This window comes from Thalia democratica, chromosome 4, assembly GCF_965202585.1.
Source record: "Thalia democratica chromosome 4, ktThaDemo2.hap1.1, whole genome shotgun sequence".
In the NCBI taxonomy this organism is placed as follows: domain Eukaryota; kingdom Metazoa; phylum Chordata; class Thaliacea; order Salpida; family Salpidae; genus Thalia; species Thalia democratica.
Genome location: NC_139168.1, coordinates 13,925,967 through 13,940,333, shown reverse-complemented (window position 1 = coordinate 13,940,333; position 14,367 = coordinate 13,925,967). Strand labels below are relative to the sequence as shown.

Genomic DNA, 14,367 nt, shown 5'->3' with positions numbered 1-14,367 from the left:
TCCTTTTAAACTACCTTTTTTATATAAACAACCCTATGAATTTAATATTTTTTTAAGTTCCATATCTTAAGATAAGTAAAAGTTGCTAATGATTATAACACTTCAAAATTAAAAACCGTTTCCTTTTCATAATTTGTCTTGATTTTAAAAACTTGCTTTTCTATAACTTCTTTTTTTAGATAAAAGAGCATCCTACTATTTTTCTTAGTATTGACTCAATTGAGTTTAATTCTTTTAAGCATAAGCAAGTTGAAACTGTTTAAGACTTAACAACAAGGTCTGTATTATATTGACTACTTTTTAAAATATTTTACAAACATTGTGTCAACTTCAAATTTAAAACCCTAAATTGGGTATTATTCTGTAAATTTTTAGTATATATATAACAATAGTGGTTAAAAGACTGAACCTTAAGACACTACAATCAATCTTTTCGCAGGTTGACTAGACTTTAAAATATTTAATAAATATGACTGTTTTTTATTGCTATAGTCTTAAGACTAGCTATGGCACTAAATAATTTGTGAGGTAAATTTCTTCTTACCTTTTTGTTAAAAAATACACCACAAAAACAATCACTTAAGAAAGGTCTTTAGAAAAACCTCTTTTATAAAATTTTATATTGACCTTTATAAGTTTTATTTAATGTTTGTTATTTATTTCAAGTTGTTTTCAAATAAAACTTTTATTTTTTTTATAAGTTCTTGAAAAAATACAGTTAAAAATCAAGTAAAAGTGAACAAAGCATATCTGCTTAAGATCTCAATAATTATTAGGTAAAGTTCTTTTAACTTTTCTTCAGTTGTTAACATTGTTGTTGATATTGTCAACAGTTGACCTCCATTGGTTCTTAATCAACTTCTTAATTTGTATATATTTTTGTTTGAATTAAAAAAAGAAATGATAATCTTTAACTTTTTTTATTTTTACAACTGTTAACTGAAAAACATTTTTGTTTTTAAACTATAAAAATAAAAACAAAAGCACTTCACATAGCTAAACCTGATAGTAAAATAAATACAGCTGGTTTAAATTATGAAACACTAACAGTACAGCTTCATAGTATACAAAAAAAATCAAAATACTTAATCGAGCCTTACTGCTAAAACTTATTTACCAAACTATGTTTATTAAAATTTAGTCTATATTATTTATTTATTATTTTAAGACGTAGGAATTTATTACTTAACTCATTTTCTACTAAAAAAGAGTTATACTGCTAACAAAAAAAGCAGAAGCTGTTTAAAGTTTTCAAAAGTGTTGAATAATTTTTACTAACTAAAGTAGCTTTGTTTTAGCTGCGGGGTTTTTTATCAAACACTTGAGCTTTTTTTACAAATATTTAATGAGAATTTTATGGCTGCAAGCTGTAATAGTACTGCTCAAAATTGATCAGCTAAACTTTGATTTATGTTAATTTGAAGTTGAATAAATTTTTAAGTGTTATTTAATCAAACAGGTATTATTTGTTATATGTCTTGGACAAGAAGTTTATAGTTATTTAAGTGGTGTAAAACTCGATAACCAAAAGGTTTTTTTGTGCATCAGGTCCTAAGACCAAATACAGAGTGCTTTTTTTTGTCGTTCAACAAAATAGCAGATATGTTAAGGTAAGGTGTATTAAGGGCAATGATTAAAATCCTACTTGCCTGGACGTATCATTTTTTACTTGTTATGGCATATTCTCCCAACTCTATTTTTTTAAAGGTCAACTCTATTTTTCAGTTAAATCTTACTGTGTTGATATGTCTAGGTCTTAACTTGTCAAGATTTAAATTTGTCAAGGCTGAACAGTTGACGATCTAAGTTAGCACTAATTACTTAAATTAGCTAGAATTACTTAAATTCTAGCAGTAAAGGTTTATATATAGTACTGTATTGCTGTATTACTACTGCTTCTCTTTAGCACAAATAAAAAGGGTGGAAAACAGCTTCCAAAACAGTACTACTGCAAACGACTTAATTTAAACTATCATTACTCGTATCAAAAATTTATCAAACCAACTGATATTCAAGCAATTAGTAATTTTAAAAACATGTTTTATCTAAATTAACATCAACTTTAAAATTTATAACTTTTTGTTATTAGTAAAGTATATAAAATCATTGTGTTTAAACAAAACAAACACTGGTTTACCATATGCATACTCAAAATTTAGTTCTAAAGCAGTAAACCTTCTTCATAAATAGTATTATTAGCAAAAAATAGTATATAGAGATAAATTGTAGGTAATATGACGCAACAATTTATTATTAGTGTGTGAATACACAACATAGATTTTACAACTGTGCTTTTATGATACAAGAGTGTAAAATAAAAAAAAACATTTTGAAATTAGCTTATAAAAAACGGTGAAAAATATGAAAACTTAAAAATATATCTATTTGAAACAGCTCGTATCGACGGCTTGAGTTTGTGTTTTATTGTTTGTACTGTTTAAAATTCTGCTAAGTTATAGTTTTCGTTAACGAATGCATATGTTCTGTTTTTCTGATCTTTTATTTAAAACTTTCGATTTGTCAATTTACTTTTATGTGTATATAGTTTACAGTGTGTTTTCATTATCTTAAGTTTTGTCTTCTTCTGATTATTAAGTCCATTATTTATGTTGTAAATTGTATTTTTCAAATTCAAGGTGTAGTTATATAGTTCTTTGCATGTCTTTTGTTTGTCTTGTAAATGCTGATTAATGATTTCAATAAATTTTTTTAAGTGGGTTTCCCGTTGATTCTACATAGAGTTATGTTGTTTTTTCAGTATTGACAGCAGCTTAATGGATTATGTTTGTTCGTTAGCAGTGGTTGGTTGACAAAATATGTTTTTAGCAGTAGCATGATTTTTACAATGTCGTGGTGTTTATGTTTAAAATTCAATATTTTGTACTAAAATTCAAATTCTGAAGTTTAATGCAAAGATAAAAAGAAGAATAATATCGGTGGTTGGTGTCAAAGAACGCGTTTACAAGGTTTAACGATTGTTTGTTTCTATTGATAAGAACTTTGGTTTAATAGGATTTAAAGTGTGTTGTACCTCGTTTTCCATTCTTATTACTTTAATGTATTTGTAATTTGCTGAATCGTAAGTATTTTGATTATATTTGTTCGAGGTTATTGGAACAAATTTCATTATTCGAATATTTTAGATTCATGGCTTAATATAATTTATTTTGATACCGACCCGTGACGTACTAATAACTTAAAAAATACCAAATTTCAGAACAAATAAAGTTAAGATTTTTTGTAATAAATGTTTTAAAATAAGCTGCTAATTAATATTTAAGTAAACGCTTGTGTTTATTAAATGATCATTTCATTACAATTTTGCTCTTCAATTTTTTTTGTTTATCAATTTTAAAACTTATTTAACCACGAGGACTTATTTATCAATATACTAACTTAAAAAGAAAACTTTATTTTAGTTTTCCCAGCTTAACTCTCATGTTAAGGTTAAATTTTAAAAATTAGTTTGTATTAATCCGGCTTCAATTTCTACTAAATACTGTGGATACTGTAAGTGCTCATAAATTAAAACTATTATGATTTAAGTTCCAACGATTCAAATAATATCAAGTTTTAAGGGTCATATGCTAGTGTTTATTTAAGTGTAAATCAGAGTTTCCCAAACTTTTTTTTTTTAAATTGCCCCCTTAAAAGAAACTTAAAAAGTTATTGCCCCCTCCAACAAAACTACTCAAAAAGCTACCATTTAAAACACTAAGACCTTTTTTTTGCCTTTCATCTGCAACTCCAGAACGTCTAGTGTAAGTTTTAAAAATCCTAATAAAAACACCTTAACTTTTTTTTTGTTTTGCTAACACTTCATCAGCAACTCAACAATGTCTAGTAAAGGTTTCAAAATTTTAAAGTTGCCCCCGAACTTACTAAAATCACCCCAGAGGCGATATTGCCCACTTTAGGAAACCCTGGTGTAGATGGTATCTTGCACAGTCACAAGTTCAAAATAACACAACAACTTATTTTTACAACTGAATTTGTAATTGAAAAATTGTTTGCCATGTTCTGTGTTATTTCATATAGAACTAATATATTCATGGTTTTACAGTGTAAAGAAACCTTTTAAACAGTGTGCAAAGTTATATTTCGATACCTACAGGCTCTTTGTGGCAAAAAGCTTAAGTGACCAGAAACTGAAGTAAGTTACATTAAACTAGTTTTACCTGCATGAGTTAGTAAGAAAGTTTATAAGGTGATATTAAGAGTAAAAACTGAAAAAATAACATCTTTCCAAATTAGCTTACAGCTTAAAAACATGTCAATTTTGCATTCTTAAATGTGAAAACAACTACTCAATTCAATTATATATTGAATAACTCGACAGTTAATAGAAAATAAAATAGGTGTAAACTATAAAGTTTAAGAAAGCAAGAACTTTGAAATACATAATCTGCAATAAATTTTTTATTAAAAAAAGATTTAAACTTGGTTAGGACTTAACTAAAATCTTTATAAATCCTTTAATACCCACTATAGTTATAATATCATATAGCTTCAATGAAATTGAAAACATTTGACTACCATTACAAATACTTCTTTAAAAGCTAACAAGACTATTTCTTACCAATTAAATTTTATCGTTAATATAAATTTCAAAAAGAAAAAATGTAAGTATGTGAAACTCTAAATCTGATTTGTAAATAAGTCAAGCACTGTACATATAAAATTATCCATATAAGCATTGACTTAAATTTATATTTCATACTGAGATGCTACTTTTAAAAATATAAAAAACTAATTACAAAATTTAATGTAATAATTAGTTGTGTAAAACAGTAAAATTAAGTGTTTTTTATTTATTTTATTTCTATGAACAAAAATAACAAAACCAGTAATAGAAAAAATATGCAGTTAGATTACAATGAAAAAACACAAATAAAAATTTTCATTTAAACAAATATTTATTATCACAAAACTAAATTTTTGACACAAATAACTTTCTTTTATTAGCATTGGTCTGTTTTTGAATAATTTCAAAAAAAAAATATTGTTTTAAAAACTTTTAGTCATACTTAGAAAAACATTAACTTATAACCTACCCTAATTGTAATGTTAATTTTATCTTAACTTTGACCAATAACAATTACAATATCGAAAATATTTCAAACAAATTTTTAAATATTGATAACCCTGGACAACTTCTGCACCCTGTTGAGAAGCAGATCTCCCCTCTTTATAACTTCCTGGTACTGCCAGTTCTTCTGATCGGGCCTGTTCGTCTCCACTATCTGGTTGACCGCGTCAATTTTGCAGTGCAGGCGACCGCTCGATATGAACCTGGACAGTTCTCTGTGTGTGGAAAGATTAGTGTTGATACATATAGTGATTAAAACTGTTATCTATATATTTGTTTATAATCTCGGTGTGGTAAAATAAATAATTAGAGCTTGTATAATAATATATCATTGGACTAGTGTTAATACGCGTGATATGATTAATAAACAAGATAATTATAACTTAAATTATAAATTAAAATAACTATTCAAAATAAAAATTTAAGCGTTTGCCAATAAAGATCCTAGCGTAACAACTTAACTCTTCAATGTAATCTTCAATCTTAGTGTAACAACGAAAGAATACTGTTTAAATTTGTTATTATATTCTAAATTAAATTATACATTTGTCTATATATTCACATATAACAAGTGGCGACGCTTTGTGACGTCATACAGGGAGCGAAGCAAAGAATCTACCTTAAATGCATATATTGAGCTCAATGCTAAATTTTAACTAGTTTTAATATTTCTAACATGATTGCATATTTCAAAATACAACAACATACAACGCAGATTAAAGTGTTTCGAACCCCTATGGCTTTACGGTATGCTATCAAAATCCAACCGATTTTTTTTTCTTTATTTATTTTAAATAACTTTTGCACTTTTTTTAAATTTAATATTCACTATAACTGTTACCCCTAACCCTAGATCGGTAAGCGGTTCTAGAATTTGACTGGGTGGAATTTGAACGTGTCCTGGCTTTACAACACGTCGCAGAAATAATACCACGAATTTTACCATAACTGTTGACAAACTGCTGCCTAAGAGCCAAACATGTTGTTAGCTTTAAAAACAAAATAAAATTATCATTTTTATAATGAATACTTTCCAACTAGGCTCTTAAAAAAAAGTAAACAGTAGGGCTCGTTTAAAGATAAATTTAATTACAAACATAAAGAGCTATGTTGTATATTTTTAAACTTTAATTATCAGAATTACAATGGCAGGCGAAAACTTTTCTAAATTTCTAAATTTTTCTAAAATTAATAACCTTTTAAAAAAGGCTTTTACACACAAATTTATACACCTTACAATATAGTTATTAAAGTAGTTGTTTATTTTAAATTGAAGTCTACCACTAGGTGCTATCAAATTTATTTAAGTCTTACTAATTATGATTCCATTTAGTGTTTGTTAATCGCTAAATAAATACTTAAAAAAAAAAACTAAACACTTTCAGATTTTTTTCTTTAAATAACTTTTATAAAAAATTTTACATGTGTTACAGATACATTGTAGATCAAACTATTCAATTAATTTTTATATAACATTGGGTAACAAAATAGTATTGCTTATCAACTATACCATAACTTTTAAAGAGTAATTTAAACTTTTAAATATCAGTGAACTGAATAGTACCAGATTATTTCTAAATCGATTATAACAAATTAATACAATCAATTTATATTTTTAAATTAAATTAACTTGCCAATGTGCTTTTTTAACAACATAAACAAATTTTTCATGTTTCATAATTCTTAGTGTCAGTAATTCTTAAAAAAAAGTTTTACAGGTTAGTTTAATCAAAACCTTAAAACATATCAATGAATTGTTAAAAACAAAGAATAAATTTAGTATAGTTAGTGTTATAACTTATGTATGTTTTTATTTTATAAACAAATTAAGCAACTAACTTATCAAACATAAGTTAATTATTATTAATATGATTTTTAAATATTTTTAATATTTAACAAAACTTTTTATTTATTAATTAAGTTATAATTATACAAAAATTGTATTAAGGCCACATAGTGAAATTTGTTTCACTACTTTTATTATACAGAGCTTTAACTAAGCTACATGTTGCTTTAAGAACTATTTTAGTATTAAACAATTTTCAAGATATAGCCGGTCCAAGTTGAAGAGTACAACAGGTTCCTAGGGCTCGTGCGCGATTTTTTTTTAATTTAGGCTGATTGAGACAGATTTAGCCGGAAATTTTTTAAAGTAAGGAAAATCCCCTTTAGAAGTCATTTTGGATATTTATTAGTACTATTGCAGTCTCCAACTTCAACTGGGTTTATCTCAAAAATTATTTTGAGCTTTAAAAATCTACAAAAATAACTCTTAGCTTAGTTACAACTCAATAAAATAAGGCTAAATTGTGAAAAGGGTACTTATATCTTAAATCTAAGTTTTAGTAATGTGAATATCTTTAATAACTTTAAATAAACAAACAGTAAAATATATGAATAAGCTGCTAAGAGTTTTTATCTAAAACGTATTTGGTATAAAACCTTTTAATTATAAATTAAAACAGTTCAACCAACTAAGCTCTAAAAAACATAGCTGATGTAAACAAATTCAAATAAACAGCTAAGTTGTTGAACTAAACTGTAATGTTTAAACTGTATTCCTTTGATGAATTTTCACAATTATGACGTATATAATCTAACCAAAACAAAATAAGGAAGATTCTTAAATTTTTTAGAGATTCAAAAAAAGGTTTTAAGCATTTTCTTTTACAAATACTGACTGATTTTGTCTTTAATAACTAAATTTACATTTAGAAATAAAAATTTAGAAATTTCTCAATTTTTTTAATCAAAAATTTTCAAGCATTTGAACTGAGAAAAAGTGAGATTCTCAAATTTTTAAATAAAAAAACTGATTTAGCTTGATGCGCACGTACCTGTGTTCCTTATGGGAGAGAAAACTTAAACAGAGAATAAATAAAATTCGCTAAAAACTTATTTTCTTCTACACTTTTTGGGAACATACCTTAAATTTTAAGGAAAACCTGCTTTTAAGATTTATAAACTCTATCATAAAAAACAAATTTTTCAATAACTTGTTTTCTAAACTAAAAAATATACAAACTTGTTTTTAACTTTAAAAAAACTTGTTACTAAATTTTATTTCTTAATATTGTAAGGAAGATTTTTTTTTGTATGTAGGAAAGTATCTCAAAAATGTAAATAGTAATTATTATTCATTTATCAATTTAGCTTATCTTCCCATAAGAAACCTATTGTACTTTTCAACTTTTACCAACTCATAGTTTGAGTATTTAACTGCACTAAAAACAATTATATATTATAAAAGTTATTATTTACGTTAAGTCAATATATTTACTATGAAACAATCAAACAACCAACTTGTCAATGAACTGAACGGTGACTCCGAACTGATCAGCCATGTACTTGAGATCCAAGCTTCTGTAGCTGTTCAACAGCTGAGTGTAGGCCAAAACTCTCATCTCGCGGGTGTAGTAAGCGTAGTGGAGCGTGAAATACCTGTCATTCTTCATTTCCTGCTCGATCTGGGCTGTTTGATTTCAATATATGTATTGATTGAAAGAAATAGTAGTAATATCTACAGGGTTGCCACTGGTTTTTGAGAAATTTCTTCCAGGTTTTTGAAAGTACACGTTTTCGGTCTATTTTTAGTTTAAAATTAAGTTCAAGGCTAAAAACTGTGTTAAGAAGTATAACAACATTCAAAAGATACTTTAAATTTGTTTTATAATCAAAAAAATTCAATGATGACAAAAAAAAATTATTTATAGATAGATTTTTCCTGTCAAAACAATATTTTACTACTTAACATATTTTTTTTTATTCCAGGTTTTCCATATTTTTTATATCTGGGATGTAAAATGTAATAATATTAAATCAGTTACCAATTCAAATTTTCAAACACATACTAATATTATAAAACACTAATTATATTGAGACCTAGTCTTATGAGCTTAAACCAACATAGTACAGTTCTACTATATGTTATTGTGCGATTTATATAATTCATAAGAATATTAAATAAGGCAAATAAATAAAAGACAAAGTAATGTTTGTAGATACACGAAAACAGATACAAACTTTCTAACTAACCAAGACTCAAGAAAAACTGAGCGTACTGTGCATCGTACAAAGACATCAGGTATTCTTTGACCGGTTTGTTTTGAAACAAAACTTCCTGAATTTCACTTCCTTTGATTACCTGCAACATAAATATTATGTAAACAAATCAATATAAAACTTTGTTTATATTCAAACCAATCGTTACATCATGACAACATTTAACCTTGAAAAGCTTTTTCAAAACTTTAATTTTTACACAGTGTTTTTAGTTTTTACTACTATAACTTAATACCTTCAGTATTTTAACTACCGTAGAAACTAGTTAAGCAATTTTAAAAACTAGATCGTGTAAACAATCAAGCAAAGGATTATTACTTTTTAAATTCTACTAATTTGTGCACATTTAAGTTTGAAAAACTTTTGAAAATAACAAACTTGAAGTTAAGTATTGAAAAGTTCAAAAATAACACAACACTTTGACTGTGTCCTGGACATATCTAATTATTATATTTTACAATATATTAAAACTTGTCCTATGTTTATAAAAGTAAAGAATTAAATTAATAGAAAACTTTGTTTTAAATTTATACCTGCTTTCTCTACCAATATTGATGCGGTATTGTGAAGAAACACTTTAAATTAAACCCAACAGAACCTTATTTACTTATAATAAATATTATTTCAATTTTTATTTAACTTTAAAGTAGGTATAAATTTAAAACAAAGTTTTCTATTAACTTAACTCTTCACTTTCATAAACTTAGACAAACTTTTAAGCATTAAAAATTCCAACTCTAAGCTATCAAAATCAAAATATATTTAGCAAATTTTCACAAGAAAAAAAAACCTTGTTTTTAAGCTGATTCCTGTATTATCTATAAGTATTCAATATAATAGCAATTAACTAACTCAAAGTTATTCTATAAAAAAAATTACCACATTTATACAACAAACAAACAACAAACCTTATTCTTCAGTTGATTTCTGCCCAAGGCGAACACGGAGACGTACACGGTGTACTTGACGAAAGTGGAGTAGTCCATCAGCTCGTAGCTGGTGAACGTGGACACGGTTTCGAGGAACAGCTCGGCCGCCTTGCCGAAGTCCCGGATGGATATCATGTACAAGCCCTTGTACACCTTCAGCCTGTTCCTGCGGTCCCAGTCGCCGCCGTCTTCTATCAGCCTGTTGAATGGTGAATGTTTGAAAAATGTAAATCATTGTAGAGTTTTGTATGGGTTTTGAAGAAACCAAGGTTTCCTTAATGAGACTATATTACCCGTTCTTAGACAATAATCATTAATTCGGAACCAATTTCTCAACATATCATTCCCTTACATTAAAAAAAGACTGACCTAAATAAATACGAAAACCATGATACCTACTAGCTTTAATTAAAAGAATTTTTCAACCTAATATTTCAACATTTAATAAGTAATTTTTTAAGTGTTTATACTTTTACAACTTATCAATTTTAAGAACGAACTGATCAGCTTTTGCGATGTTCTGAGTGATGAGGTCGTGATCCATGTAGAACAATCCCAATCTGATGATGTTGAAAATGATGTCCAACCTCATGCCGAGAGCCACTGTTTTCTCATACGCTTTGTTGAAGAACTCTAAGCTTTCTTTCTAAAAAGTATTAAAATTTCATCAAGCTTTTTTAATGATCTTTGGTGTATTAAAAGGTGTGTACATGTAAAATTTTGAGCTTTTTAGTAACAGCTAATATAATTTATATTTATACATTTTCTTATTTTAAACTTATAAACTTTCTTTCTAAAAAGTATTAAAAACTTAATTTATTAACATTTTATTAATTTATGCTTTGTTGAAAAACTCTAAACTTTCTTTCTGAAAGATAATTAAAATTTTATTAATTTGTTTTAATGATTGTTGGTGTATTAAAAATTTGTGTACATGTAAGATTTTGAGCTTTTCAGTAACAGCTAATATCATTTATATATATATATATTTTAAATTTAATCATTTAATAAATAAAGAAATATATATGAGTATTCTTAAAATTTGTAGAACATCAAGTTTTTATGTCACAAAAGGCAAAATCAATAAATTTATAAAGCTCATCTTAACCTTTGGGTTTAAGAAGATGAAATTTATTGGGTGAAACCTTTTTATTTAATTTTTGATCAAATAAAATCACAAATCATATATTTTCATGAAATATGAGGAACATTTGATCAATAAATATACTTTGTTCTACTTGTTAAATATTTGTTTCAATATAGTAAATACTAACAAAAATTAAGGCCACAGGGAAAGGTAAATCAACTTCAAGAAAGTTAGTCTTATTTTTTAGTTTTAAAAACTAAGTCAACTAGTTGCTTTTTCGATTTAAAAAAATCGAAATTACTTTTGAGATATAACCGATTAGATTGTGTTATACTATTTAACAAAAAATCTAACTCCTTCAGTTGACGGAAAAGTGTTTTAAAATACTTTAAGTTTAATTTTTATTATATGCTGAACAACCTATAGGAAACATACTTTCAATACTTAGTTAATTTTTTTATAAAAAATAAAATATTTTCTTAATATAATTTTTGACATAAATTTTTAAATATTTATTATTTTAAAAATCCGTTGCTAAAAGTTTTTTGAAATATCAAAAAGAACATTTCCTGTAATCTTTAAATAAATTGCTTTGAAATTGAAGGAGACAGACTTTCAATTAAATTTTCAGGTTTTCAAGAAATTTGGATATGAAAAACTGTAATAGATAAAAACAGTTAAGAAATTTTTTACAAAATTAATTATCTTTCAAAACTTAATTTAATTTTTTGTTCTATAAAAACTGTATTATGATATTTACTCTAAATTCTAGGCTTTCAATTAAGCAAAAAGATCTTATATTTAAAAAATTGTTGTGAACCCATATAGCCTTAACTTTATTATTAGGTCACTAAATACAACTTTTTCAAATCATAAAAAAAATAAAACAATTTTAAATTATTTAGTCTGAGTTGGTTCAAATTTTTTACTTAATTATTTGAACTAAAAATATTTCAATGCTGATAGTAACAATGATCTGTGCAATCAACTGATAAACATACAAAAACTTCATTTTTTTGCAATTAGCCATAAACAGAGCTTTTTAAATAAAACTAAACTAATTTATTTATTTCAAACATACCCTGTTACCAATTTGACAAAGGTACTCAGCTTTTGCAATCAGAGCGTCCTTCTCATCCGACTCATACTCTTTCTCTTCGGCAATCTTAGCATCCAGCTTTACAAACTCCTCTTTATTTTTGCTTTCCATCTTAGCGAGGAGCTGTTGGTCCATTTTCCAACCGAATTCATCACAACATTCCTTGTAATAACATGACATGTCTGCATAAAAGACAATAAAAAGTTTATGGTATTTAAATTTAAAACTAGCCTAAACTTTCCATAAGTTTCTAGCAAGATGAAATAATTCTGATAGATAGTTATCTTTTATAATAGTTTCAATTTGTTTTTGTTTAAAATGCTTGGGTTCAATGGTAGACAACAAGCATCAATAGAGTTTATAAAGTTTTGTAGAACATCAAGCTTTTATGTTAAAAAGGGCAAAATCAATAAATTTATTAAGCTCTTCTTAACCTTTGGGCTTAAGAAGATGAAATTTATTGGGTGAAACCTTTTTATTTAATTTCTGATCAAATAAAATCACTAATCATATATTTTCATGAAGAATGAGGAACATTTGATCATTAAACAAATCACAGCATGGAATTTACTAATAAAAAACGTTTGTTTCATTTTAGAAAGATAAACTTTGCTGGAGCTACATAAGTATCTAGTTATTTTTATAAATAAGACAAATGGGTTAGCTCATAATTTTTAATGAAATAAATCAGTTATTGCTTAAAACCGCATTACCTTTTAATTTTAATGTAACTCAAGCTTAAAGTTATTAAAATTAGAAAAACAAACCAGATTCTTTGATAAATTTTAGAAGTCTCTGCTTTAAAACTTCATTGCCCTTGTCATTTCTGAGGTTGAAGACAACCTGTGCAATTTCCAAGTTGGGATTCTTGGCAAGTCCGTCTTCTTCTTTGACCTCTACTGATGACATTTTATAAAACAACTGTAAAATAAATTTTTGTATGGATAATATTTATACTTGTTCTAAATAGTTGACTATGTTCAATATTTTTTAGACAGAGTTGAACAGTGTATAATTGGTGTAAACAAGCAGTACTACTGAGAAAGGCTTAATGCATATAGCATTTAAAATCAATGTGCACTTGTTTTATATAAATACAAAAGATAACATAAACAAAATATTTCATGTAAATAAGAAATTTAAATAAGCTATATTATATTGTTATTTTAGAGATTATCTTTTAATAATTGTTAAAATGTTTTGTATCCAATAGAGTAAATTAAAGTATATGCACATCTACAAGGAGTCAATATAATTTAATTTTTAAAAATTGCAGCATAGAAAAAGAAAATTTCATATTTTTTCACTAGCAAGTAAAGATAAAATCAAGATTTCCAAATCAAAAAAAGCTTTTGTGAAAAATAATTAATGTGAACTATGTATAATTAAATTGATATAGCTAATGAGCTTTCTCTTTTCAATATTCATTTATTAAAAATTTTAAACAATTGGAACACAACTTGATAATTGATTTCTTTTGTGTGAATTTATTATTTGTAAAGTTGATCTAAATGTCAATATATTTTCTATAAAAACACTATGGCTTATAAATTCTATTGTAAATTTAAAAACACTAATTTGCCAGCTTATTTATAGTAAAATGTAATTTTAAAATCAAAAATAAAACAATTATTACCAACAATGAGTGGTCTTTCCATAAAATTTTCAAATTAATATTATTAAATTTAAAGTTAAATTATTCTGTATACACCAGTGTTTCTCAAAAAAAGTACAGTACATTGCATAGAAATTTGTTTACTACTGCCCACTAATATTGGTGAGTATTGAAAACATTAAGTAAGATATTTTTAAAAGAAATTCACTGTTAAAGGCAGCGTAGGGATCAAACATTTTTTATGCAAGTATCAACATTTTCTCTTATAAACGGTTCAAGTATCAACTATAAGTCATGTCTTATATTATATCTAAAATACTGATAAGGTATATTTATTTTCATAAAAAGTTTCCTAAACAAACATGGACTTTTTCTATCTATTTTATCAGTGTCTATTAATTCAAAACATATTTTCTAGTTTATTTTCTTAGCCTCAAATGTAAGAGTTCTTTGGAGTATTTTAAAAATTTGTCAGAACAAACTTTT

General features: G+C 25.9%; 1 protein-coding gene across 1 annotated transcript; it reads right to left on the bottom strand.

Annotated features, from left to right (window-relative positions):
- Nucleotides 1-4,811: 4,811 nt before the first annotated feature.
- Nucleotides 4,812-13,183, bottom strand: LOC145835138 (26S proteasome non-ATPase regulatory subunit 6-like). The gene is made up of 7 exons (XM_082942684.1): nucleotides 13,034-13,183; nucleotides 12,249-12,448; nucleotides 10,581-10,726; nucleotides 10,060-10,279; nucleotides 9,125-9,233; nucleotides 8,393-8,561; nucleotides 4,812-5,304 (listed from the first exon to the last, which is right to left on the bottom strand). The coding sequence occupies exons 1-7, from the start codon at nucleotides 13,173-13,175 to the stop codon at nucleotides 5,130-5,132; spliced, it is 1,161 nt and encodes a 386-aa protein (XP_082798810.1). The 5' UTR covers nucleotides 13,176-13,183; the 3' UTR covers nucleotides 4,812-5,129.
- Between the last annotated feature and the right edge of the window lie 1,184 nt (nucleotides 13,184-14,367).